This window comes from Glandiceps talaboti, chromosome 23 (genome assembly GCF_964340395.1).
Source record: "Glandiceps talaboti chromosome 23, keGlaTala1.1, whole genome shotgun sequence".
NCBI lineage: Eukaryota > Metazoa > Hemichordata > Enteropneusta > Spengelidae > Glandiceps > Glandiceps talaboti.
Window position 1 is genome coordinate 590,001 of NC_135571.1, and position 27,500 is coordinate 617,500.

The 27,500-nt window shown below is 35.6% G+C and overlaps 3 protein-coding genes across 3 annotated transcripts in view; 2 read left to right on the forward strand and 1 right to left on the reverse strand.

Moving 5' to 3' along the window:
* Positions 1-6,250: 6,250 nt before the first annotated feature.
* Positions 6,251-10,410, forward strand: LOC144453106 (perlucin-like protein). The gene is made up of 4 exons (XM_078144384.1): positions 6,251-6,305; positions 7,730-8,111; positions 9,273-9,352; positions 10,289-10,410. Exons 1-4 carry the CDS (start codon positions 6,251-6,253, stop codon positions 10,303-10,305), a joined length of 534 nt encoding a protein of 177 aa, XP_078000510.1. The 3' UTR covers positions 10,306-10,410.
* Positions 10,411-11,221: 811 nt separating this feature from the next.
* On the reverse strand, positions 11,222-12,374 carry LOC144453108 (salivary C-type lectin 1-like). Its single transcript, XM_078144386.1, has 3 exons — positions 12,010-12,374; positions 11,596-11,684; positions 11,222-11,280 (listed from the first exon to the last, which is right to left on the reverse strand). Exons 1-3 carry the CDS (start codon positions 12,372-12,374, stop codon positions 11,222-11,224), a joined length of 513 nt encoding a protein of 170 aa, XP_078000512.1.
* Positions 12,375-22,968: 10,594 nt separating this feature from the next.
* LOC144453109 (perlucin-like protein) overlaps positions 22,969-27,500 on the forward strand; it is a 6,492-nt gene continuing 1,960 nt past the window's right edge. Inside the window, exons 1-5 of the mRNA XM_078144387.1 lie at positions 22,969-22,977; positions 24,019-24,096; positions 24,327-24,351; positions 24,944-25,316; positions 25,448-25,524. Coding sequence (XP_078000513.1) covers positions 22,969-22,977; positions 24,019-24,096; positions 24,327-24,351; positions 24,944-25,316; positions 25,448-25,524 — 562 coding nt within the window. The remainder of the gene's footprint in view (positions 22,978-24,018; positions 24,097-24,326; positions 24,352-24,943; positions 25,317-25,447; positions 25,525-27,500) is intronic.

A 27,500-nucleotide genomic window follows, 5' to 3' on the forward strand; every position in this document is an offset into this window, starting at 1 on the left:
ATCATTCTGCACTGCGACTGATCTTTCTCAAATAATTAAGGACTCAACAAGAATCACTGATACCAGTAATTCGATAATTGATCTCATGTTTGTGTCTGATGAGGAAAAGATATATCAGTCTGGCGTATTGCCAGTGGGTATTAGTGACAACTTGATTACTTTCTGTACTAGGAAAGTTGGTCGTAGACAAATAGGACGGCATAGAACTGTAAAGATTCGATTAATGAAACACTTTGACATTAACTCATTCCAGAACGCCCTCAGATTTACCGACTGGTTTAATGTCATCAACTGTGACAAAGTTGATAAAGCTTGGGAAATATTTAGGACAACTTTCATATCAGTAGTAGACAAGTTTGCTCCAGTAAAGGAGGTTAGAATCAAACAAAGGTCGGAGCAGTGGATAGATTCAGACATTTTAGAGGATATCAAACTAAGAGATAAGAAACTTTCTCTATTCAGAAAACTGGGTGGGGAATCATTGTACAAAGAATTTAAACGTCTGAGAAACAAGATTTGGGAAAAGGTGACCAGGGCTAAAGCAGACTACTATAAGTCCAAGATAAAGGAGTGTATTAATTCTCCTAAAGAACTGTGGAAAACTTTACAAAGTTTGGGAACACCTTCTAGATAAACAGGTTCGTCTAGTTCAAACATTGGCTTGGCCTTTGGCGATGACATCAGCTTCGATAGTTCAAAAGTGGCTCCAAAATTTAATGATTTCTTTACAACCATAGCTTCTTCATTAGTGAACAAGTTACCTCTAAGTAAAGGCCGCTTTGGTAGTAAACATGTGCACGATTTCTACTCAAAACAAAATGTATCTCAGAACTCTTTTGGGTTATCTGCTGTTGACGAGTCGGTAATTATCGATATTATTGGTCAAATCGGCAAGGACAAAGCCACTGGCATAGATGGCCTTCCTGCTAGGTTTATCCTCGATGGAGCCCAACAAATTAGTGCTCCTCTTACTCATATTATAAACCTCTCCATTAACCATGGAGAAGTACCATCAGAACTAAAACGTGCTAGAGTGGTACCATTGTACAAAAAGGGAGATAGGACCTTCGAAGGCAATTATAGACCAGTGTCAATTTTGAGAGTGATATCCAAAATATTAGAAAGAGTAATTTACAATCAATTTGAACAGTATCTTCAACAGAATGACCTTTTATATAGATTTCAATCTGGTTTTCGGCCTGGGTATTCTACAGACACCTGTCTAATCCACCCCACTGACTGTATCAGGTCAAACATGGACAAAGGGGAATTGACCGGTATGGTTTTGATAGATCTACAAAAAGCTTTTGATACAGTTAACCATGCGATACTGTTGGAAAAGCTCGGTGCCTGTGGCGTGAGTAAACAGTCAGTGCAATGGTTCAATTCATATCTGTCTGGTAGAACTCAGGCCGTAAACATGAATGGAATCCTATCTAACCACAACCCAATAAATTGTGGTGCTCCACAGGTCTCTATATTAGGGCCCTTGCTTTTTTCGTTATATGTAAATGATATGCAATCAGCAGTGACATGTAAATTACTCTTATATGCATATGATTCCGCTCTTTTGGTGTCTGGCACAGATGTTGAACAGATCCAAGCGAAGCTCAGCACGGAGTTAGAACATTTAAATGAGTGCAGTGGTTGATTGATAATAAATTATCTTTGCATCTCGGTAAAACGGAATCCATTTTGTTTGGGTCTAATCGAAAACTAAAACAATGTTCGGAGATGCAAGTTTCGTGTGGCGGTGTTGATGTCGCGGCCAGACAATGTGTTCAATACCTTGGAGCTGACTTGGACCAATCATTGTCAGGTGAAACTATGGCAGCCAAGGTTGTTAAAAAATCACACTCTCGTCTGAAGTTTTTATATCGCAATAAGAAATTCTTAGATACTAATATCAGAAAACTACTCGCTAATTGTCTAGTTCAATGCCATTTTGATTATGCCAGCTCACATTGGTATAGTGTTTTGACTGTGAAAAGCAAACACAAACTTCAAATTTCTCAAAATAAGGTTATTCGATTTGTCCTGGATATGCCACCGCGGACTCATTTGAACCAACTCATTTCAAAGAATAGGGATGGCTCCCCGTCGGCCACAGGGTTTCATATATTAAGCTCAACCATGTACATAGAGTTACAACAGGATTGGCACCGAAGTATCTATCCGACCCATTGGTTTTTAATAGTCATGTATATAGAACTAGATCCTGCCCCTATTCTATTTTTATTCCAGGCGGGGCTTGGTTTTATAAGAATAGTTTTGTTTATACAGCCAGTGTGCAATGGAACAAAGTACCAACTAATGTACAGAGCATAACTTCTAGTACTCTTTTTAAGAAAAGGTTGAAAGGATTCTTTTATGATTTAATGGATCGATGTGTAAATGATGACTTCCTTTTTTATTGATTGTTGTTTTGTCTCTTGTGAGTTTAATCTGTATTTTGGTAAAGTTGAGTTTGTCTGTTCTATGTGGGACCACAGTGGAAATAAGTTTTTAACTTTTCTGTGTTATCACAGCACAATTTTGTTTTGTTTGTTGTAACTGTTTTCTGTATAACTGTATACTGAATGTTTATTTTATTGTGCTGAAATAAATCAAATCAAATCAAGTAAGATATGTTGTGTTGTTCAGCCATATCAGACTTCTAAGCCACTGTAAGGCACACCGTGTTGTTCAGCCCTGTCAGACTTCTAAACCACTATAAAATACGTCGTGTTGTTCAGCCCTATCAGACTTCTAAACCACTGTAAGATACGTTGTGGTGTTCAGTCCTATCAGACTTCTAAACCACTGTAAGATATGTTGTGTTGTTCAGCCCTATCAGACTTCTAAGCCAGTGCTGCCTGATAGCGTGGCATGAATGTCATATTATAGACCATTGTAAACTGTACATATTAGGATTGGAGAGGATCTTAGTGAACACTTTCATTTACATCTCCTATATTTTCACCTAGAATAATCAAAATTGCACAAATTGAATCGAATCGAAAAAATAAATAGCATATTCTAAAAGTAGACTATGTGGACTTTTAAGGATTGGAATCCAAATCAATATGTTTCCATAAAACACTTTCATTCTCGAGAAAGCATCTCAATTCGCTTCTGTAATTCGATGACATCATAGCATAGTGAATGAAATACGCAAAATGGCTTTTATTTTATTTTCTTACACTTACAAAATGATATCAAATGCACATATACTCTAACAAAACAAAATACTAGTGAAAATTATCTTGTTAAATTTGATAACATTCATCTACACCGTCTTCCTAAAAAAGTTTAATGTTTAAATGTTTAAGGAAACCCTAGTAATCAAAAGCAACAAACAGGATAGTCAACCCAAATCATTCTAACGGTTCATTGAAGTATTGGCAAAATATTAAAAAGTATTGTTGGGTTCAAACCATTTCTCAGTGATACTTAATTATTTACTACTCCTTGGGAAGCAGTATCTGTACCACTGCAAATTGCAAAAACCACTTCCAAATGTTAGACTCTTCAAGTTGGTAGTGACGCAGGCTAGAATCATCGATAAACAAATTGCACAAACTAGTAATGGCATTGAAATGTAGCTGAGAAAATGGTCGCCTTTAAAAGACGCTTTTTTTTCTAATTATTCTGTGGATGATTTAATTTAATATTGAGTTACATGTCACACGTTTCCTACTTTTCCTACTCCTTTGTCTTTTTGTTGAGCATGACTCTTGCTTCTTGCTTGATCTGTCACCTTTGTGTCATTTTTTTCTTTTGTAAATAAATAAATTAAAATTGTTAAAATCAAAAAGTAAGAAAAATAACAAAGATTAGATAGAAACGCGTGAAACAAGTAAGAACAACCGTTTTAAGGGATTTAACGAATTGACGTACAGGGTAGAATTATTAAATTTAATCAATCTTACTGCCATCTACCAAGTAAATTTTCGACTACGAAGAAGATTGTCATGCGAGGAATAGAAATCGAACGGGCCGGAAAAGGACAGTTTGTAAACATTCAAATATTTACTTAATACAGCGCATTCAGATGAACATATTAAGACTATTTACATATATACCCGCGTTTTGACAACCCCGATTGAGTTTACATAATTTATTATCCATTTCCTCAATTTATCCACATCAAGAATGGATACACATGTGAATATATTTGGGTAATAAGGTGGTCGGTATATATGCCATATGTCGTAAAGTGGACTAATGGCACACAAAGGGTATACCTAAACCAATTTCCATTTTCATTTTTTTCATTTTGTCACAGTGCATTTGCAAAAAACCAATACAAATAACGGTATAATATTTGAACAGTTGCTACCTTAACGATAAATAATAAAAAGGGATTTATTAACGCTTCGTAGACCGTCTTTTCACTGTATTTATATAGGACCAGCACAATTATTGGATAGATTACATAGAGTACCGCGCGTACAGTCAACACTAACAAAAACATTTGACACTTTATATCGGTTGCGGTCTGTTCCCTGTACTGGTAATAGTTTGGACTTCAAATATGTCTTTATGGTGCGTAATCAAGACTAAAATCATCTCGTCAATACCGTCAAATGATTTATCAATACAGTCAAATGATTTGTTAATACCGTTAATTGATGTATAACAACACTTCCTTTTCCTGATGTGGATGGTCGTCTTTGGGTTGTTGGCAGTAGATGTCGTACCGTATGCACCCACATGTGTACAAGACAGTTACTTTAAAAATGATGACTTCATATTGAATTGTTGTATTGTTATACAGTCTGTCTGTCTGTCCGTCTGTCTGTCTGTCTGTCTGTCTGTCTGTCTGTCTGTCTGTCTGTCTGTCTGTCTGTCTGTCTGTCTATGTATCTGTTTGTCCCTGTCTCTCTCTGTGTGTCTCAGTCTCTCTGTCTCTGTCTGTCTCTCTGTATGTATGTATGTATGTATGTATGTATGTATGTATGTATGTATGTATGTATGTATGTATGTATGTATGTATGTATGTATGTCTGTCTGTCTGTCTGTCTGTCTCTGTCTGTCTGTCTGTCTGTCTGTCTCTGTCTTTGTCTCTGTCTGTTTCTCTCTGTCTCTCTCTCTCTCTCTCTCTCTCTCTCCCGCTCTCTCTGGAATTGTGCTCAATTTTAATTTTGAACATATGTGATCTTTTGTAGATATGTATTGTGGTTAATCTAAACAATATTGTAGATTGTTTGATATTTACTGAGGATACCATATTTTAAATTCTATGGGAGTATTGAAACGTACTTAAACACACATTGACAAACAGATTATTACTTGGTTCGAGTCAAAACAATCATAATACGGGGTATCCGTATTAGTAATTGAATTGTATAGTTAAGGACTTTGGACTTATCAAACTAGTGATAGCCCAACACAGAACAAGGAGAAAGTTACAATCTGGCGAATTATCTGGGCTCGAACCCCCTGATAACGTTTGCCGATATATACTTGATAGATTGGATCTTTCACATTGCAAGCGTTATATACTCGACTGTCAAGTGAACATTAGGTGAGTATTCTAATTTAACGTTTTACAAAGTTATTGACCAGTGCAACTTCTACTGTTTTAATTGGGTTTTTTTTGCTTGTGTTCTAACTCATCTCAAACGAACCACTACCTTGAAGTTATATACTTTCAAGTATTAGAATTGTAAAGCATTTTATTTTGGATATACGGACCCTGTTCATCACTTTTGCATCACAACGGATTTCGCTCCTATCTTCACTGGATACCTGGCCATAACATAATTTCATACAAAAAAACTACTTCTAATTATCTCCTACAAGGCACGGGATAAAACTGCACCGAGTTACATTTGTGGACTTACTCTATTTTACAACTTTGTATGATCATCTTTAGCATAAATTCGCGATCGTATGGTGAGCGTGCTTTCTCTAGAGAAAACGACACGTAAACATAATATATATTTTTATTCTCAGATTGCTGCATCAAGATGAATATGAAGGTGATCTTTACTTTCATCCTTGGAGTGTTGTGTACAACTACAGCTGCCGATGATGACAAATATGTAAGTACATCACAAATCCTTCATACTCAACTAAAGAACAATACACCAAGAGTTCCCATACTCAGTCATATGCTTTGTACTACGATATGTATCAATTGAAGCTCCGTACTAGGTGTATATATGTATAGATGTACACCAACTGTATTTATAATGCACCTCTACCCAGGAGAGCTCTAGGCGCTAACATTAACCATCCCTAGTCACGAATGAATAGCAGCACAATGACCCTCCTCCTTCCTCAACTCCCTTGGAAGCATACAGTCCATTGCTGCCTCTGTAAGTGCATGGGATCAAGGAATTTACATTGCAACCTCTATCCTACCAGGTACATGGTTCAAATCTTGCCCAAAGATAAATTTTAACCATTCGACCATCATATCTACGTAATCGTATCATTAGCTGACAGCAGAATGTATTATCTTGCCTTTCAATACAAATATCAAAATTATCATATAATCATTATCCATGCATTATATCTCAGTACACTACAGCAGAATCTGTCGGGAGTGGGCTTCTAATATTTTTAATATGTGTATGCAAACTTTCACCTGTTCTGATAAACATGTGACAAATGACACTCACCCACAGTTGTGACTGTTATCTACAGAGCCACATACTGGTATATAAAGCATACAGACGGTTTGATAACACTTCAGCTTTATTTATTTATTTATTTATTTACACATAGGCAACGGACACCTATAAACTTGGACCCCAAAACCTTTACTGTAAACTTTACTTGAAAAAGATGAAATATCATTTCAATTGAAAACGTCACTTCACTTGAATTTAAAACATCACTTACACTGATGTAATATTTCCCAAACTGGAAAAAACATGTTTACTAAACTAAATCTTTATTTGTTGATAGAAAATCACCAAACAATCAAATAAATGTTTTTTCGTTTCATTTGATGTGTATTTGTATTTATCGAACACTTCACACTACTGTTTTTCAAGTTGTAAGATAAATAAAAAATACCGATTGCTGGAAATCAAACATGATATATTCATTAACATAATGTTTCTTTAATCAATCATGCTTTCATAGGGCGACCCAAGTAAGTTGGTATAATTTTTTTCTAATCTAAAGTATCACAATTATTTTCTCTATAGTGTTACCATATTACCTAATTTGAAACATGCTTTTCAAGACTCTCCTTTCGAGCTTGTACACCTGTGTACAGTACGTTACAAGAAGTATAATAATAATAATATTAATAATAATAATAATAATAATAATAATAATAATAATAATATTATTATTATTATTATTATTATTATTATTATTATTGTTGTTGTTGTTGTTGTTGTTGTTGTTGTTTTAAAATGATTTATTCATTTTTTAAATAAATGTTTATTGATCATTATCGTTAACAATGTGATTTATTTCCCGTAATATACTGCTTTTGAGGAAAATCTGTCAAGCATTATATTGTCCCCTAGGTAAGCGCAAAGAAGTCCGATGAGAGACTATATATAATGTTATTTCGAATGTATTAGTAACCAAAGAATTATTATATAAGTATATTTCATATGAGAATGTACAGTGGAATTCCCTGTGTCAACTCTGACAGTTGATGGGCACCATTCCAATGTTTTATTAAGTTTGGTTAACTATAGAATAGTTCAAAGAAATAAAACCTATCACCAAAAGTACAAAGTTACAGACATTGCGTATTTAATTTTTTTCCCATAAGTCATCACTTTTGAAGCACCTGCCGTGCTCACATGTGGATGCATACGGTACGACATCTACTGTCAACAACCCAAAGATGACCGTCCATATCAGGAAAATGCTAGGAAGTTTTGTGAAAGTGATGGCGGCAGTCTGGCTATTCTGAACACCAAAGAGAGGGATGATATGGTGAGAGAAAAAATCTCAACGATTGCCGACCTGAAGGCTTGCATACCCAGACATGGTTTTTGGTTTGGTCTTATCGATGGTGATGGCGATGACGAGGGAAACTATGTCTGGGGTGCCGGGCACTGTCCAGCTAGTCATTTTAACTGGGCTCCAAATGAACCTAATAACAACATCAAGCAGAATGCAGAGAGTGGCCAGGACTGTGTTCAAATGTGGTATGTTTACATATCCTTCCTCCTTTTATGTCCATTTATGTTATTATAATGATTTACATGGCTACAACACAAAGCACTTCAATTGTGTTTTTTAGAATTCAGCTTTCGATCTGATTGGTCGACAATCCTCATCAGAATGATACATTCGATATGTACAGCTGACCACTAGGTGCGGTATCATTAGCCTGTAATAATTACGTAGTTCGATGCCCCCGTCTCTGTTGATCTTTCTCGGGATATCGCATGGAATGTGCATTCACATATTAGCTATGTTCGTCGATCCTTGTTTACAGTCGTCGTCCCGAATGGCCAATGTACATTTGTCAATTGGTTAGCTGTAACTGAGCACTTTGCCATTGTGATGAGAATAGTCGACCAGACAGATCAAAATCTGTTATTTTCTTGTAGTTAGGAATATTTCAAATGGATCGATAAATACGAATTAACAGAAATATGAACAAACAACAACAAGGACGAAGAAGAAGACGACGACGACGACGACGACAACAACAACAACAACAACAACAACAACAACAACAACAACAACAACAACGACGACAACAACAACAACAACAATAATAATAATAACAACATTTGCATACAGGATTACATCATTATATTCTGCATGGAAATAATGATTTATTATTTCGATACCCCTGCCGTCTGAGTACCGTATACCTCGTCCATTTAGTGGATGTGCCATAGTTATCTATTCATGTCCAGGGCTGCCAAGTATATCACTGTAAATTTACCATACATGTCACACAAGCGTCATTTTGGATGGGATTCTTACAAACATACGTGTTTATTCAGTGGCACGTTTCAGGCCTATCTTGATAGTTATAAATCAAATTGCGAATATCAAGGCAGATATGTTACAATATATCATACAAATTACATCATGCAAGTTATTTATTTATTTATTTATTTATTTATTCATTTATTTACACATAGGCAATGAACACCTATAAACGTGAACCCCAAAACAAATATACATAGAAATAAAAGACAACCAGCAAAAACTTCAGTTACAATACACAATAAACGGAAACGAAGATAGAATTTTATTAAACGACATTTTTTACAATGAGAGACTGACATTCAGGTACAGGGATTTTCATGATCAAACTTATATTTGTTTCGTTGAATTTATGTTAAAAGGTTTCGACCAGGCAAGAAAGGCCAATGGGACGATGAATATTGTAACTTTAGACCAAAGGGTATTATCTGCCAACATGAAGGTTTTGTATGCTTTCTCTATATTTGTCTTTTTGATAAGTATATATATCTCCCAATAATAATAATAATAATAATAACAACAACAACAACAACAACAACAACAACAACAACGAATTGGTGGAGATTTGTCTGTCTGTCAACCGGTCTGTTTCTTTAAATATCTACTTTATATCCGTCTGTTTGCTTGTGTTTGTTTGTTTGTTTGTTTGTTTGTTTGTGTATGTGTGTGTGTGTCTGTATGTGTGTGTGTCTCTGTCTGTCTCTCTCTTTGTCATTGTTTAGTCTGTAGATATCAAATTATGTATTTATTTACTTATCTATTTGCTTATTTGTCTGACAAATAGATTTGTCTGACTGTTTGTTTTGTTTATTAGTTTATTATTTATTGTTTATTTACTTCTATATGTCTTTCTGTCTGTTTGCCTGCCTGTCTCTTATTGTTATAATCTTTCGTGATATCAAAGACACAGTTTTTTTAGCATATTACCACTTTAGGTAAAAATAAAAAATGCTTGTTTCCGATAACATGACTTCAGAAAATGGGGTAGATAGGTCGAGATTCTATTTTATGTTACATTTCATTTTTAATTACTTCGACCCAAAGACAAGATACTCGTTGGTCACAATATTTCTGTAACAGTTGATGAGGTGTAAAAGAAGTAAATGAAGACGATTATGTGATTCAGAAGTAAACAAACCCAACTGTGCAGACTGTGTTGTTATAGACTGAAATGGCATCGTTTCTCTCTGGAATGTGGTAGTAAAATTGGAACTAAAGATACTTCGGCAAGAAAGTCTACAGGGAACCTTTTTGCACGTGAAAAACGTTTAGGGTCGGTGGCTTAAACTAGAGACAGTCCGGTTTTAAGAAACACACTATTTTTTATTTGACCTTAGAAAACTTCAGTTGTAAACTGTTCTTTTTTTATCTTTTGCAGTGGAATGCTCTAATTAAATCAAAGACGATATCGACAACTAAACACAATATATGTGTTTCCATGACAACCCTATAGGAAACATCGTCATTTATTTATTTCCTTTCTTGACTCTAGCGAAGATGTTAAATAGAATATTAGTTTTCCAATAGCGTTTTCCCAGAGAATAAAATGCATAATTAAAGCAATTTCTGACTGGTGTTTTATATAAACTAACTTGTTTCATTCAACAATATAGCCCGATATACTACATTGCTAGTGATAGTGGAAGAGGAGCCCAACTACTTTGAAATAAGGCTGTACCCTACCCACCTCACTTCAATAATTCATTGAATAGCGACCATTTCTATTGGAATGTTCATGAAAGCTTTGGGAGTTTGTCTTTGACATTTTCAGAATACTGACTGCAATTCAAAATGTTCAGGAATATCTCTTGTATCCAATATGTCAACAGCTGATGAGTTACGACTACAATGTTTTCATTTGTGACCTTAAGTTCTTCACTCTAAATAAATACATATAGACACATTAAGACACAACCTTCTGTGTTCAGTATCTAGACTCTAAGCACTTTAGTTTTTAACAGTGGATCATATAATATGACAACACATCATTCGGATTAACTTGTTGAATTGGGTTATGATGGTGTTGAGGTAACAGGTGGCCTTAACCAAGCAAAACTAATGACCACATGAATGACCACATACATACATACATACATACATACATACATACATACATACATACATACATACATATGTTATCGAACAAAATAGAATATATTGCATTTTGCTATTTTATTTGATGATTACTGTTAAATTGACAGGAGATTCGCTAAAACACGTAGATGATAACATTAATTCAAATGTTCTACATAGATGTGGGAAATATACTAGAATTAGAACAATCTTGATCTGATGATTGATATCAATATTATCAGCAGGAAGCTGGTACAGCACGATGATTCCAATATACGTCATAGTTACAGTAAGGAACTGAAATGAAAATAATACCAGAATTATAAAGACTTCCATCCGGGCATTTAAGTTATATATATTGGAACAATATTCCAGGCATTGGTGTGTCAATTTTAAAATCTTCCTGTGTAAATGACATACTGCTTATTTTGTGTTGCAGCTGTTTAAAGTCATTCAAGTTTTCCGATAAGAGGTAAAAATCAGACTTAACTTTCTTCTTCTCAAGCGCAAAACTCTCTCTCTCTCTCGCTCTCTCTCTCTCTCTCTCTCTCTCTCTCTCTCTCTCTCTCTCATATGGTTTTATAAATATCAACTATATGTTCTGAAACTTACTTTTGTATTCACAGATGTATCCCTTTTCTCTGTAAGAGCAGTATTCGTCATCCCATTTACCCCACTTACCCTCACCTCTAGAACGATACCTGTTTGGTTTAGAGAAATAACAATGAAACAGATAAGACATTTTGATGTTTGTATTATTAAGAAAACAATCGAATTTTCACACCAGATTTGAATAGGTATATGTTAAAGATAATAGAATGTTGTATTTCATCAACGTAACAAATTTCAAGACACTTTGATTGAGATACAAATGTTCCTCTTTAAGACATCCATAGAAAATGTGCAAAGATTCCAAAGACACTGAAAAATATGGCGGCAAGCACATGCGTAAGTACAAACATCCTCGAACCAAACAGTCAACCTTTTTGTCGGTTTATTCACATTACATTTTACAATAGAGCTTACCATAACTGAGCACAATCTTGTCCTTTGTCGTCTCTTTTCGTGTTGTCGTTCGGTTCCCCAGCAGCCCAGTTTGTGAATTCAGTACATACACCATTATCGTAATACCATACGTGCTCGTCCTCTACTGCTATGTCATTCATTCCAATCCAGAATCCATACTGTTCAATACACCACTTGTCAAACAAACAGTTGTCATCTATGTAGTCGAAAAGAACTTGACTTGTCTGGGAATTATCTACAATTGCGAGACTACCTCCCAGGTTTTCACAAATAGCTTTGGCTTCAGCTTGGAATTCGTCAGTAGGTTGTTCACAGAAAAACTCGTATATCCTGCAGTCACAATCACCAGCGACATCAAACTCCATTGTACATATGCCTGTTAAAGATAATACATATTAATCAAAGGCACCATATCTATAGGGAAATCGATATGCATACATTACCCCAGTTTCAATTTGTATATATACTTCATTAGCTAAGGTTGGTCATGAACAACTGGATATAAATTCAAACGGTTATTATCATAATATAAGCTTACAATCAGATATACAAGATTGACTAATCTAGCTGTTAGACCCTCGGGCATTTCTGCTAACTTTAAAACGATGAAGCAAAGCCAGGTCGCCGAACGCTAAATGCACTGGAGCGGTGTACCAGAGGTAATATCACCCTCGACCTTTGTTATCCAACCTTTCGAGCGCCAACTATAGTAAGACCTCCGATTTGTTGTGTGTATAGTGTGTGTTGTCATGAACTGCTGTAAATTCTATATTAGATGTACAACTATAGTTATTTTTGATTACATGATAGGTCAAATATACTAAAAAGTTGTTGATACATACCATTGTTGTCCTTGAATTGATGTAAGGGAAAAATAAGATTTTGACTTTTAGTGATTAAACTAATTCATTTGTTGATGGAATAAATTAATCAATGGCGAATTATATTAGCATAAACAAACACAAACCACCACCACCACCACCACCACCACCACCACCACAACCACCACCATCACTAACTCGTGAATCTGGACAATTGACAAAAACTCTTTTAATATGACAAGCTTGTGGCTGAACACAATTTCATTTTGTTAGAAAAAGACAAATATCACTCTGAAACTGAATTCCTAAAATAATAAAACTGAAAAATTAATACTTACAGGATAGTTACTTGTTCCCTCTGGACAAGTATTAATACTAGTAACGACACCCAAACCACAAACAGCAATGAAGATAACTTTGATATCCATAGTAGACGTCCTTGTAAACTTGAGATAGAGAAAATAATCACGTTGTAAAACCAAAATTATAACGGCAATCAATAGCTATGGCGATTTTTTGCAAGAAAATATTGTTAATAGACACACACACACACACACACACACACACAAACATACACACACACACACACACACGCACGCACACACATACATACATACATACATACATACATACATACATACATACACACACACACATGCATGCATGCATACATACATACATACATACATACATACATACATACATACATACATACATACATACATACATACATACAGATCTTCGAAATGTTGCAAAGATAATCGACATGTAAATCGCAATCATGTTTGTCTTTGTTAATATCACTGCGTATAGAAGTGTCACGTGTACAAATAAAACTGAATGATCTCAGACAAAATGTCTGAAAACGAAGAAGTTATATATGTTGAATTCCTTAAGATTTGATTGGCTACGTCCCTACCTCGGGAAGCTTTAACTGGAACAAAGAGGACAGGATTTCCCATCAGTGTAAAAAAGCTAGGGCAGCAAAAAGTGGCGAATTTATAGACTTAGCATGTATATTCCAAATAATATAATCAATAATTGAACAACAACAATGCAATACTGGAGAACAACGATTTTGTCATCCGGCCACATGGAATGTGTAAGCTCGAAAGTATCTAAAGCGGTGGATGAGAACATTTGACCCTATAGTGAACTATCATCGGATAGACAATTAGTGCAAGACTGTAATAAGAAATCTTTGTGGTATGGCGTGTATAACTTTGGTCGATATAAACTGGCCAATAATGCCCAGTTTCTCTTTAGTAATGTCGATATAGATTTCTTTGTCACCACTTTTTTATTCTTCCACAGTAAGATCTAACAGTAGAAAATGTTTTAGACGACATAGTAGGATACTTGTTTCTACTACAATATAAAAGAATGCCTTTCTGTGTCGGAGCAATCGATGGGGTTGAGCAAAAAAGACAACGTCAAAGAAATACGTAAATAATTCCACCAGGGAAAAGAAGGGCGTAATTTCTATCAGCAAGGTAATTATAGATTAGCCATTGCAGTGGTCCAGTGACGACTACAAGCAATGTTAAATTTAGTTCAAATACAAAGACGAGTGACTGTTGCAAACAATTTTCTGAATCTAAATTTTGGAACAAATTGAATGAGGAAATGTGAGCACACAGACCAAGTTGTACACGTTCGCACAAATACGACAGGAATCTTGTAAAGGTACAAACGCAAATAACTTACAGTATTGGCTTCTTCGTTCTGCGATGAATCACTTTCTGCCTTCACCCAGTCTTCTCTGGTTGTGGATAATTCTGGTAACAATTCAGCCCTATTATATGCATCTATGTTTCACAGGGGTGCCTTACATGCAATTATTCGACGGTGATATTTTCGCTATCAGAGGTCAGTTTTCCTCCACTACTGAAATAGGAGTAAACCCCCATTATTCAAAAACACATCAATACATTATATTTCAAATTTGAAATAAATGTTCAAATTGCATCATAACATCTCTCATTTATTCCGATCTGGTGGAAAGCAGTACTCAAAACCCTTACAATTTGACACGAAGAAATATAATTTGTCTTACTTTTAGAGCCTTAGAAATAATTATCGCAGCTGTTACATATCTACCAGTTCTCATCCACACTACATCGGTCCTAATCTATCCTACTCAGAGAAATCAGTGTTTTCAAAAAACCTTACTAATCACTCTTACATTTCGAGAACACTTGTTTAATACCTGTTTACACATTATATATCATATATGTCTCATACAGTGTTCATATACACGTAATGAGCTGTAAACGAGAACATACGTCATATATGTCTCATACACTGTTCATATACACGTAATGAGCTGTAAACGAGAACATACATATTTAATGACTTCTAATTGAACAAAATAACAAAAAGATATATGTATGATTAATCTCTAAACATCAATTTGAAAATAATATAACACACTGGAAAACACAACATGTCCGTACTTTGCACAGGGATGTATCGACCGGTACTAACCTCAAATTAAGTCTTATGACAGTCCCTTAGTTTTCAGCATTAGCTTTGGTTAAGAGCTAGTAACGATGTGGGGGAAAAAGTAGCTTAAAATTTACATCATAAAAGTATTATTCACATTTGCTATACTGCGAGAGAGCGAGAGAGAGTGAGTGAGAGAGAGAGAGAGGGAGAGAGACAGACAGACAGACAGACAGACAGACAGACAGACAGACAGACAGACAGACAGAGAGGCAGACACAGGCAGACAGACAGAGAGGCAGACAGCAAGAGATAGCGACGGAGCCAGTGGTCTGACATTTGTGAAAGCTATACTAAGGCGTAAAAGAAAGTTTGTGTGGTTCCGATTACATTGAATTTTAAAATAGGTGGGGTAGGTAGAATTTTTATTTCATTTTTTCGTATTATTTTCATGTGTGAGTGTCTAGTTCAGGTTTTTCATTATTTTCCAAATGGTCTCTGTGTTGTTTATTTCTTCCCATCAGATGTACAGCCATTATAGATTGGAAGAATAGTTTTATATTGTCTTTTTAAGTTGATGTCAGTTTCCGCACACACTATTTCTTGCGACACTTCACGATTTTCGCGACTTTATCATTATTTTTCTCGAATACTTAAACAAAGTTAGGTTCGACGTGAAAAACTAGGTGGGCTCGGGTAACCAGAACCAAACAACTTTTTTATTTGGCCTAATACGTAAATCAAATAAAGGAATATACTCTCGATTTCTATAACAAGACATTATTCTTTGAGTGTTTCAGACCATCCATTTCAGACTCTGGAGTTTCCATTACTGTTTGCATTTGAATTATTTTAATGCTACCTGCAAGTGCGACATTTTTTTCATCATATAACCAAATATATATTCACTATTCAGCTGTCAATATTATCTGTAGGCAGTGTAGTAACAAGTCTTAATCTTAAATGGAAGCTTGGTTTGAATATGTCACCATTTCAAACCATACTAGTTGTAATTGGAGTTTTGGCATCATTTTTCGATCAGATAATCACAACATAATCACTGAAAATAAAATGTTAAATACCAATAATTATACATTATACATATTAATAAATGGTCGATATTAACCAAAAGATGTACATGAATAGATTGAAATAAGGATAGCTGTTTAAGGCCCTGATGTTGGGTTGCGGTGCCAAAAATCAATTTGATTTAATTTGTCGTGCATACAGCTACTAAAGGTTATTAACACACAGTACGCTGAATAGCCCACAACTCTCTCTCTCTCTCTCTCTCTGATTTGTATGCTCAGACATTCTCTTCCCGTTTCATCAAAAACTCACCAGTGTGCAGGGTTTATTAAAAACACTGTTGACATTTTCAAACCATGGCATTATTGGTGTGTTTCTGAATGTCCATTTTCAGTGGTGCATAAATTGTTGACTTTACGGGGAGGAAAGCATTTTATGCAATTTTCTAACTAATTTTCTTGAAAGCCATGCAGAATAATCACAATTGCAATGACACTAGGGGAAAAGGTTGCACCTGTTACGACTCCAATAAGGATAGGGACTTTTTGAATAGTTAGAACAAAAGAAATTTACATGTTAAAACTCTTTACACAAGTTGATGATTTCTTGACATTGAAAAGTATGTTATTCAAAGCACTTCGTTTAAACTTTTGCTGTTAGGACATTTCTTTACAAAATTTGTAATTTTACTTTTAATTTGTAAGCATCCTTGTACTAGACATTATGTATTTCTAATTGTAATGCTTAACATGTCAGACTGATTTCATAAAATTGCTTTCTTCTTCCACCAAAAATCATTCAAATCAGAACCGATGAAAATGGATATTCAGAACTCATCAGTTATATTGATATTTAGGCAAATGTAAACATCTTACTACAAGCATAGCTACATTTTGTCGTCATTCTCGACAAACAGTAAGACTTTTGTTGGACCAGACGATAAAATGTAGTACTGTTGGTAATACTTTTATTGGGCCAGACGATAAAATGTAGCACTGTTGGTAATACTTTTATTGGGCCAGACGATAAAATGTAGCACTGCTGGTAATACTTTTATTGGGACAGACGATAAAATATAGCACTGTTGGTAATACTTTTATTGGGCCAGACGATAAAATATAGCACTGTTGGTAATACTTTTATTGGGCCAGACGATAAAATATAGCACTGTTGGTAATACTTTTATTGGGCCAGACGATAAAATGTAGCACTGCTGGTAATACTTTTATTGGGCCAGACGATAAAATATAGCACTGTTGGTAATACTTTTATTGGGCCAGACGATAAAATGTAGCACTGCTGGTAATACTTTTATTGGGCCAGACGATAAAATGTAGCACTGCTGGTAATACTTTTATTGGGCCAGACGATAAAATATAGCACTGTTGGTAATACTTTTATTGGGCCAGACGATAAAATGTAGCACTGTTGGTAATACTTTTATTGGGCCAGACGATAAAATGTAGCACTGTTGGTAGTACTTTTATTGGGACAGACGATAAAATGTAGCACTGTTGGTAATACTTTTATTGGGACAGACGATAAAATGTAGCACTGTTGGTAATACTTTTATTGGGACAGACGATAAAATGTAGCACTGCTGGTAATACTTTTATTGGGCCAGACGATAAAATGTAGCATTGCCGGTAATACTTTTATTGGGCCAGACGATAAAATGTAGCGTTGTGTGAGATTTTTGTCAAGCCAGATAATGAAATGTAGCAGTGTTATAAATTAGTAAGATTTGTGTCGAGCCAGACTACAATGTGTTTTAAAGTTCGTGATGAATAAGTTTATTAATTCACTATAATAAATAACTAGGTAGAATACAACAATGGGAATGCAATCATGACTGCAACGAGATGTGAAGAATCCTTGACTCAAGAAATAGGCTAAAAACATAAAGTTGCCATTACACCAAGATAACACATCCAAACAAACTGAACCAGACCGTATCAACACATGGAATGCTATACAAGACCGGTCCGAGACAGATAGATTTCCGACAGGACAAACACAGCTTTGCAGAGTCGTCGCAACTTGTCTGTCCTTATGACCGATTGAAATTTGAAGATAATGAGTAACATTTATTTAGTTTAGATTTCTACATTTTGATGAAATAAATGGCTATGCAAATATTCTTTGTACTCTCTCTCTCTCTCTCTCTCTCTCTCTCTCTCTCTCTCTCTCTCTCTCTCTCTCTCTCTCTCTCTCTCTCTCTCTCTCTCTTTTGAATTTGAGTAATATTACAGCCTGTTAATTACAGAGGGTAAAAAGTAGCACTCAAGGTCACTGGTTTCCAACATGAGACGTGTATATTGACGTATTCTTAACCCAACATTCTGAAATCACATATTTTGTCAATTTTCAGCCATTGGATTGGTCAGGTCAACTTAGTTATTCATCAGTTGGTGAATTAAATTGAAAAAAAGAAACCTTTATAATTCAAATAACATTCGATCTTATGTATACAGACCATTTCGAGTCTAAAATAACAAGTTTTAACTTATTTTATGTAAAAAAATCCTGGAAGATCATATAGGAGAAATAAGGTGCAATCTTATTGATGTATCATTATCATGATAAAAATGTAATGTGACAAGAAAGCTCCGATATTTAACACCCCATAAAATACTAGAATGGAATGCCTAGGAAAGGTAGTAAGTGGTATCGATAGCCAACCTTTGACACCCCATAAAATACTAGAGTGGCATGCCTAGGAAAGGTAGTAAGTGGTAGTGAAGGCCAACCTTTGATAGGCGTGAAAAACCCGCTCCATTTCACCAAGCTGTTCGACTGACTTAATTAATGTATGACAGAACACACACTGTGAAACTGAGAACATGTACACAGACTGGACACGTTCGCCAATGCCAATGTCTCTAGACCACCACACAACTAAAGAAACCGAAATATCACGACCAATTCAAGAAACCAACAACTCAACCTCATAGAGGCATACAAGAAATGTTTCCCTAAAGGAAGAAGTAGGTTTTAACGTTAACAGAAAAGGAGTGAAAAAGAAAGGTTAGCCAAGAGATTGTGTCAAGAGTGTATTTGACACGATGTTGACTACATAGTGTCCAGCGAGAGAGAACATGACGGTAGACACCTGTTGCTATATATAGCTACCTGATCATGTGACCAACACTCCCTCCCTCAGCAACGAACTGCATACAACAAACGTGCTTCGACCAAGGCACGGGATGTCTAGACCTGAAAAGCAGGGAAAAATCCGACTTTCTACAGTAGTGAGCTGCTGAGACGAGCCAAGTACAGACACCCGGGGGCGCAACACCTGTAAATTTGATACTTTTAACCTTTGCAATAATACCAACATCGTCTCACAGGACTTGTGGAAAAAGAGTTTGGTGAAATAGATCTCGTTTTCCTCCAGTCCTGGTCTAGTAGGTTTTTACAGAAAATGTCAACACTGAGTATGATAAGTTCAAAAAATCCACCAATCATTTTTATGAGGGGGGGGGGGTAGCTGTAAAATGTCATCAAGTAAGGACTTACAGCTTCCAATAAGGACAAGCAACTTTTGCTATTTGTCGGCCTTTATCACCAACAGAAATAGTCATTCATAATTTAGAATGCTGTTGGATTAAAGAAAATTCAAACTTCAACTATTCCCATTATAATGAATCTCACATAGACGATGTAAAAAAATTTTGTTGTATTCAATTTGAATTTTTGTTCCAAACACAACTTGAAAATTTACCTGACATTTTCGACTGCACTTTTCAGTCTTTGCCAACAGATCATCTTGACCCGCTATTTTCAGTAAACCTGACCTTGCGGACACGTGAGCCTGATAAGGGGTCATAGGTGCGTGGAAGTTTATATCGCCCTCGTCTCTAGCTGTTCAGTGATGGTTTAAGAGCCCGGATGTAAATATCTTCTTTCACTCCTCGTTGAAAAGGTCTAGTTTCGATGTGTTGGGCAACCTCTGATGTGCTGGAACTAGGTATTCTATGTTCCAAAAATCTGGTTTTAAGAGATCTCTCTGTCTCCCCTATGTATGAATGTTGACATTGGCCTGTGTTGGTCTGGCCCTGGCAAGGAATTTGGTACACTACTCCACATACGGGTCAATCTATTGACAAAGACTGAAGTAAATTTTCAAGTCGTGTTTGGAACAAAAGTTCAAATTGAACACTACGGTTTATACACAGATGAATTTCCATTTGAAATTAATTGTTGTTGTTTTCAAATGTTAATTCTCTATTGTATTGGCCCATGTTGAATTCATTTAACTGTTGTCCTTTCGTTTCATTGTTTCTGCTAATGATTTCATTATTTGGTGGGCATATAGACGTGTAGGTAAGTGGACAGGTCGTATATTCAGTGTTTGTAGAGATCTGTTTTAACGTCAGTGGCGCTGTTGCCTTGAATTAAACGAAACGATTACAAACGCTAGAGCCCTTTTTAATTGCTGCCACTTGAGGGCGTACAAACAGATTGTGACTGAATATGCTGTAAGTAATCCAGAAAAATAACGATAAAATGCACTTGAATCATAGCTATATATTTCAGTAAAATTTACACTACTTTGCATGCGTACAAGCTAAACCTCGGCAATATAGCATTTAGAATCCCCAACCATGATGTCGACAATTCGTTTCCTTATTTACACATTTAACGTTTTATAACAGAGCAGTGAAACGGTTCTATTATTTTGTTGTCTGACAAATCAATGCAATTTACAGCAGTAAAGGAAAAATTGCGAGAAAATTTCTTATGCATTGTGTTATTTGATAAACAATCTACCGAGATGTGTAATCATGGTGGTTGAATTGTTAGTGTGGTCAAATCTCCAGTCTCATCGCTGCTGGTTGTTTCTCATTAGTCCTTGGGCAAGATTTAAAGCACAATTGTTGACAATAAACAAGCATATGGGTTTCCATTTTTCTTGTGGGAGTCCGCAACGCTGGAGAAATTTCCGAAAACCCGTGCATGTTTATTTTCATATTACCTACCAATTCCATCAAGCTCTGTATCCGTGTACAACAACAACAACAACAACAACAACAACAACAACAACAACAATAACAACAACAACAACAACAACAACAACAACAACAGGTGGTTGTGTGATATTGTAGTTGTACTCATATACTTGGTTGTCTTACAAACCCACAGTTGTGAAAAAATAACATCATTTATAATTATTATTCCCAAGATAACTTGTCTCCTCCTCTACCATCCCACTCTGTTTACTATCGTGTATAATATATATCGAACTCTATGTGAACAATATACATGTATTGAGCGTTGAAACGTGTATGGACAGAAAAAAGGCGCAAAATATTCAACGCTTTCCGATGACAAGAATAGAAGATGTGTTGCATAATACAGCACTAATTGGAGGTTTGTGCAAACAGACAACGTCACTGAAACCAAAATGGAAGGAAAATGACAGTGATGATAATAACTTGTGATGTTACCTCGTAATAGGTTAAATATGATATAGAGTTTATCGTGATTTATATATACAAGCTGAAGGGTGAACAACCTGCCGTTCGCGAACGTTTATAGACCAGATGGTTGAGTGTCTGAAGTACTTGTACTGTCCATATGGTTAATAGCTATCCTAGGAGTGAGCGCAAATGTTTACATGATTAGAAAGCAACTCCTACTTATAGTGATGACAGGAAGGGACAATACAGCTGTCAACGAGATATTACAGAATCACATTACTAGTGTTGGACGGCATATGCTTATCAAAATACATCAGCCCATTTTATTGGTCTCAGCTTTAACTTGTTTACACTAAAATATCACCACCTACTGATTCACGATGACAGTTATGAACAGTAAATGATATAATTTTGACTGACAGCCCCGATTTGTTAGAACTAAGAACATATCATAAAGCCATATATACAAATTGGATTTAATCTACAAACGAACGTCAACTGCACATAAATCTTGGCAGAGCTGCAGAAGGTAACATTAGTGCATTAATAGCAACTCCATAATCTATACATAAAACGTCCTGGGCGAAAGCAGTTTGTCTTCTACGGTTTAAATTTTGCAACACATCTTCTATTTAGATCTAAGCTACTCTTAGTCCAACCACGTGGCAATTTCAATAGATCTTTTTCAGTGTGCTCACCCTCTCTGTGGAATTCACTTCCATTTGAAATAAGAAATGTAATGACAGTTGACATTTTTAAACGTAGTTTAAAGACACATCTTTTTAGACAACATTTTAAGTGATTGATTTTAACTTGTCGGTTTTTATACATTGTGAATTATTTTAGTCGGTCAGTTTTACACTTAGTCCCTTTATGTGTGCTGTTATTTTCTTTACTTTATTGCAATTTTTTAAACTTCAGTCTGTACAACGCACTGATACGCATGTGTAGCGCGTTTTCTTACAATAAATAAAATAATAATAATAATAATAATAATAATAATAATAAATTTGAACAATTGCACTCACTTTTAGGAGTCGACATGTTCCGACTGTTTACTTAAAATGACAGTTCTATGATAGGTCAGTAACTTACTATTAAAATCACGAAATCTGAATCCAGAATAAAGTGTCGAAGTACGTTGTATTTCAATGTATACTACTGTAACATTATGTATACATCGTGATACAACAAGTACAGCTATCAGAACATGCCCACCAAAGCTCCTAGAAATAAGAACTATGTCAATGGTACACGAATACACTAATTACACTAATTTCTAGGAAAATTACAAGTTCTGGCATTTAAAAATACAAATTTAAAGAAACAATAATTATACAGACGACAGAGTATATCAATGTAAAATACAAATATGGCATACAACAGTAAAATATTCTTACTTTGGATCGGAAAATTAGAAACCAAGGCGACCTCTTGATCCGTCTACCTCTGCCCTTAAACGGCTGTTTTTATTGTTATACGAAAGTCTGCATTCAAACTGTTAGATATGGATAATTTCGGAGGACAATACACCCTTGTGGATTCTTTTCAGTGTAAAATGTTAACCCTTCATTTGTCGACTAGATGTATGAGTGTTTCAATACCAAGTACCAGTCCTGTCCATATGGCTAATAGTTATCTTGGGAGTGGGCTAAAAATTATATAATTTGAAAGTATTTACACTCGTGAGAATTCCCACTATAGGGAGAGACAATAAAGTTGTCATTGAAGTAAAAGAAATCAGTTTTGGACCGTATGGTTGTTATGCTATTACTTGTTTAGACAAAGGACTTGTCTCTTTAACTGAAGTCTGTCATACTATAAACACAGCTTTGCACATCAGATTGTGCGGCTTAGACTGACATTAGACTGACATTAAATTGACAAGTAACAAACAAAATGTATTCTATTATTATAATGAATGGTTATATATATATTGGATTAAATATTGATAACATATACACACGAACACGTACCGACAGTGAATCTATAGATTAAACTGGACAGAAATACTAAAGGTAAGCAACTACACATCTTTCGTAAAACATTTTGACTAAATAATTTGTCTTTTTTGTGTTGACCAACTTCTCTCAATGAAGGAATTGTCAATATTCGTGTTTTTTCGTTCGTTCGTTCATTATATTATTATGAAAAAGTTATGAAAAACTCTAGCTCATAGTTATAACACGTCCTTGCTAGCAACATTTACCAAACATCCCAAAACCAGCAGAAGTGACATCAGCAGGTAACCTACTTTCTCATATCACACTTTGGTTTGCTATCTCTTTCAGGGTATGAGAATGATTTTGCAATCAATTCTTTTCATTACTTTGGCTGTAATCTTCTCAGAAGCCATAACGGAGTTCGAGGTGAGTGACTCTAAAGGTGCATGAGTAAGCTGTAATAGCAATTTACCGCTGAATAAACAACAGAGTAACTACACAGCGGCAACTGTCGATCTGACATCCAACAACATAGTCGCTAAAACTGTTCAAATGGCAATGATTAGACATGATACGTGTACATTTGTAACGAATTGTATCCATTAGATTACAGTTACAGGTTTGTATAATGTAATTATTATTTATTTTTCCTTTAGACGGAAGGCGAGTGTCTGCTTCCAGGTAAGTATATTTAATTTCCATTCTTAATTTATTAGTCTACTATGGAAATTCTGTTCCTAAAATGGCCATGTGGATAAGTATGGGTTTTTAGTTTGGCCTATCTATTTTCACTATGTAATAAATTAATGAACAACTTCATAATGTCTATCTATTTGAACTAATGTGAAACAACAAGTCCGTGTTTGAAACGCTATAATTGCAAAAAACAAACAAACAAACAAACAAAAACACACACAATGTACACACACACACACACACACACACACACACACACTAACTAACTAACTAACTAACAAACAACAACGACGACGACGACGACGACGATGATGATGATGACGAAAAACATATATGCAAAAATGTGTTATTGTCAGTAAGGAGTTGACTTGTAAGCAAACTAGAAGGTACAAGGTACAGGTATGACATCAAATTATGAATGTTATATATTAAAATTTGTTGATGTACTTATATTTGTTATCGTACTTATTATTTCATTATATGGAATTAAATGTCATATGTACTTTTTATTTTATTATACTAATAAATGCTTTTTCTTGATGCCTATGATGTGACCATTCCCTTCTTTATGTTTTAGATGCGAGTATATGTGTGTGCATGAAGTACCAAGTATTCTGCGAACAAGGGGACCCATACCCTGGTCTCACTTATCAGGAATCGGCAGCCGTTATGTGTAAGGCCTTGGGAGGTCGACTTGCTAATCTGAAAAATGCTGAAATAGATTCTTTAGTCCTTAATCTTATTCAGGATAATGATCTGGACCAAGAACCGTGTATTGAACACTATGGCTTCATGTTTGGCTTAGAGGATCGCAACCAAGAAGGCGAGTATATCTGGAGTGACGGCACACCACTTGTTCAACAATGCAATTATTACACCAACTGGGCGCCTAAAGAACCAAACAACAAGGACAAAAAAGATGTCGAAGGCCAGGATTGTGTACAATTTTGGTAAATATCTCTCCCACCTCTCGCCTTGTGCCATCATATTTTCATTCGACTTTTAGAAAAAATATGTTCAATTGTCCAATTAATTTTCCAAAAACTAATACTCTTTTTTTCTGTGATTAAATATTTGATAGGTTCAGAGGTAATAGACAATCGTGGGATGATGAATACTGTAATTTCAGACCAAAAGGATATATCTGCGAGATTCCAAGTGAGTTTTTTTGTCTCTGTCTAGTCTGTCTGTCTGTCTGTCTGTCTGTCTGTCTGTCTGTCTGTCTGTCTGTCTGTCTGTCTGTCTGTCTGTCTGTCTGTCTGTCCGTCTCTCCCCTCTATAGAAACTTGTATGTTTCTTTGTTATGCCGATCTCTCTACCGACGTCATTGTGTCAGTACCAGTGCGTGCCAGTCTCTCTCTATGTGTCTTTATACGTCTGTTTGTGTGATTGTCTGTCTCTTAGAAGAATTATTCTGGCCCATATTCCTGCCAATACAATTTCCATTCGTTATGTTTTGTATGATATAAACGCTGTTTTCAGATTTTTGGTTTTGGTTTGGTTTTTGTTAATTAATCTTTTTCATACATTCCAGGTTCATGTTGTTGCGATGGTTTCATATATAAATAAACTGACCACAATAATATCTGAATGTGACCTGTGACCCAATGGCGTTATCAAATTAAGTCCGACCATCAGAAGAACGCAAGACATCTAAGTTTAACAGACGGCTACTTTCAAGCTTAGCTCTTATTATGTGGAAGAGTTTGCTATTTCGTTTAATCGTGCTTACTGGATACGTCTTTCAAACAAAGTTTACAATGCTGTGTTCAAAGTAAAAACTATGAACGTTTTCATTTTGTTATCTATTATCTGTCCTTTGAGTTGTTCAAAATACGGTGTATGATGATAGTAGTGCTATTTACAATTATAACTTATATAGCGTGTCACTTGGTATTAGGATTGGGTTGACATATTCTACTTTCAGTTAAACTGTATCGCTAAATCTTCTTTGGAATAAACATTAACTGCCTTTCTCGTCGTTATTTGTCAATGTTTCTGTCTTACTTTGTATATGTCTCATGATAGTTGTTTTTCTTGTCAGATTCTATATTTGCCTGTCTGTCTGTCTGTCTGTCTGTCTGTCTGTCTGTCTGACTCTCTCTGTCTCTGTCTCTCTCTCTCTCTCTCTCTCTCTCTCTCTCTCTCTCTCTCTCTCATAAAGGAGGTTACAATCATGATGGTTAATTCTATTATTTACAACCAAACTACGTGACACTGTTCAATTTAAACTTCTTACCAACGTTAAAGTCCATGGCAGATGTATATATTTGGGAAAATCCTACCAATGCAAAGTGTTGGTGAACACATCCAGACTTGGCTTATGAATTTATCAGGGTGAAATAGTTGTCACTATTTCCTCTTGTTACATTACACCTACTGGGGCCAATACAAGAGGGGTCCGGTCGACCAGTGGGCACGGTGTATTCGTATACACTTATGCTTTTGATGAGGTTTGGACAAGTGAACGAAATATTCATGTATGCACGAACCATAGCGAATGCATGTATTAAGTTTACTGGTATAAACCGCCTGGTATAAAGGTGGTTTATTGCTATAAGCCGAACAGGGGAAAGCGGTTTCCCCCTCTCTAGTAAGGTAGCTTTCAATAATTACAAGTAAAGAGGGAGGGATGGGGCCGGTCTGTGGCATAGATTATGACGCCCTCCCTACTTCTTTGTGCAAAACATTGACCCTCCTTCACTTTCCGTTCTCTAAAATATTCCCCTCCCCCTGTTAAATTATTTCAATGAAGAACATTTGTGCACCGCCTCCCCGTGACGTAGTTGTTAGAACTCAAGATTAGTAGTCAGGAAGTCGTGGTTTCGAATCCCACAAGAGACAAGGAATTGTTCTATAGTAAAGATACTACCACATTGATAGTTTTTCATGGTATTTGTTGTTTTCACTATTACCACCACAGTTGTGTTTGTATTAAATCAATGCCTGTGTTTGGATGTCATTTGCTGAGCTGAAGGTCAGAACTCCCAAAGACTAGATGGGCACACAACTGACTACCAGGACTGAGGTCAACATCTCCACTCCACCACATTATCCCCAATATATTGTAACACTGTTTCCCTTTACTAGCGGGAGACCCACTTTTCTCTCTAATTCACTACATTTCACTGAAT

What these genes read in the sequence shown, in the direction of transcription:
- LOC144453106 (XM_078144384.1), top strand. Translation starts at nt 6,251, where the DNA reads ATGACCCTCCTCCTTCCTCAACTCCCTTGGAAGCATACAGTCCATTGC. An exon ending in TACAGTCCATTGCTGCCTCT is followed by an intron (nt 6,306 to 7,729) that starts GTAAGTGCATGG and finishes TTTTCCCATAAG; the next exon opens with TCATCACTTTTGAAGCACCT. An exon ending in CAGGACTGTGTTCAAATGTG is followed by an intron (nt 8,112 to 9,272) that starts GTATGTTTACAT and finishes TTATGTTAAAAG; the next exon opens with GTTTCGACCAGGCAAGAAAG.
- LOC144453108 (XM_078144386.1), bottom strand. Translation starts at nt 12,374, where the DNA reads ATGGAGTTTGATGTCGCTGGTGATTGTGACTGCAGGATATACGAGTTT. An exon ending in CAAGATTGTGCTCAGTTATG is followed by an intron (nt 11,685 to 12,009) that starts GTAAGCTCTATT and finishes TAAACCAAACAG; the next exon opens with GTATCGTTCTAGAGGTGAGG. An exon ending in ATACATCTGTGAATACAAAA is followed by an intron (nt 11,281 to 11,595) that starts GTAAGTTTCAGA and finishes TTTTCATTTCAG; the next exon opens with TTCCTTACTGTAACTATGAC.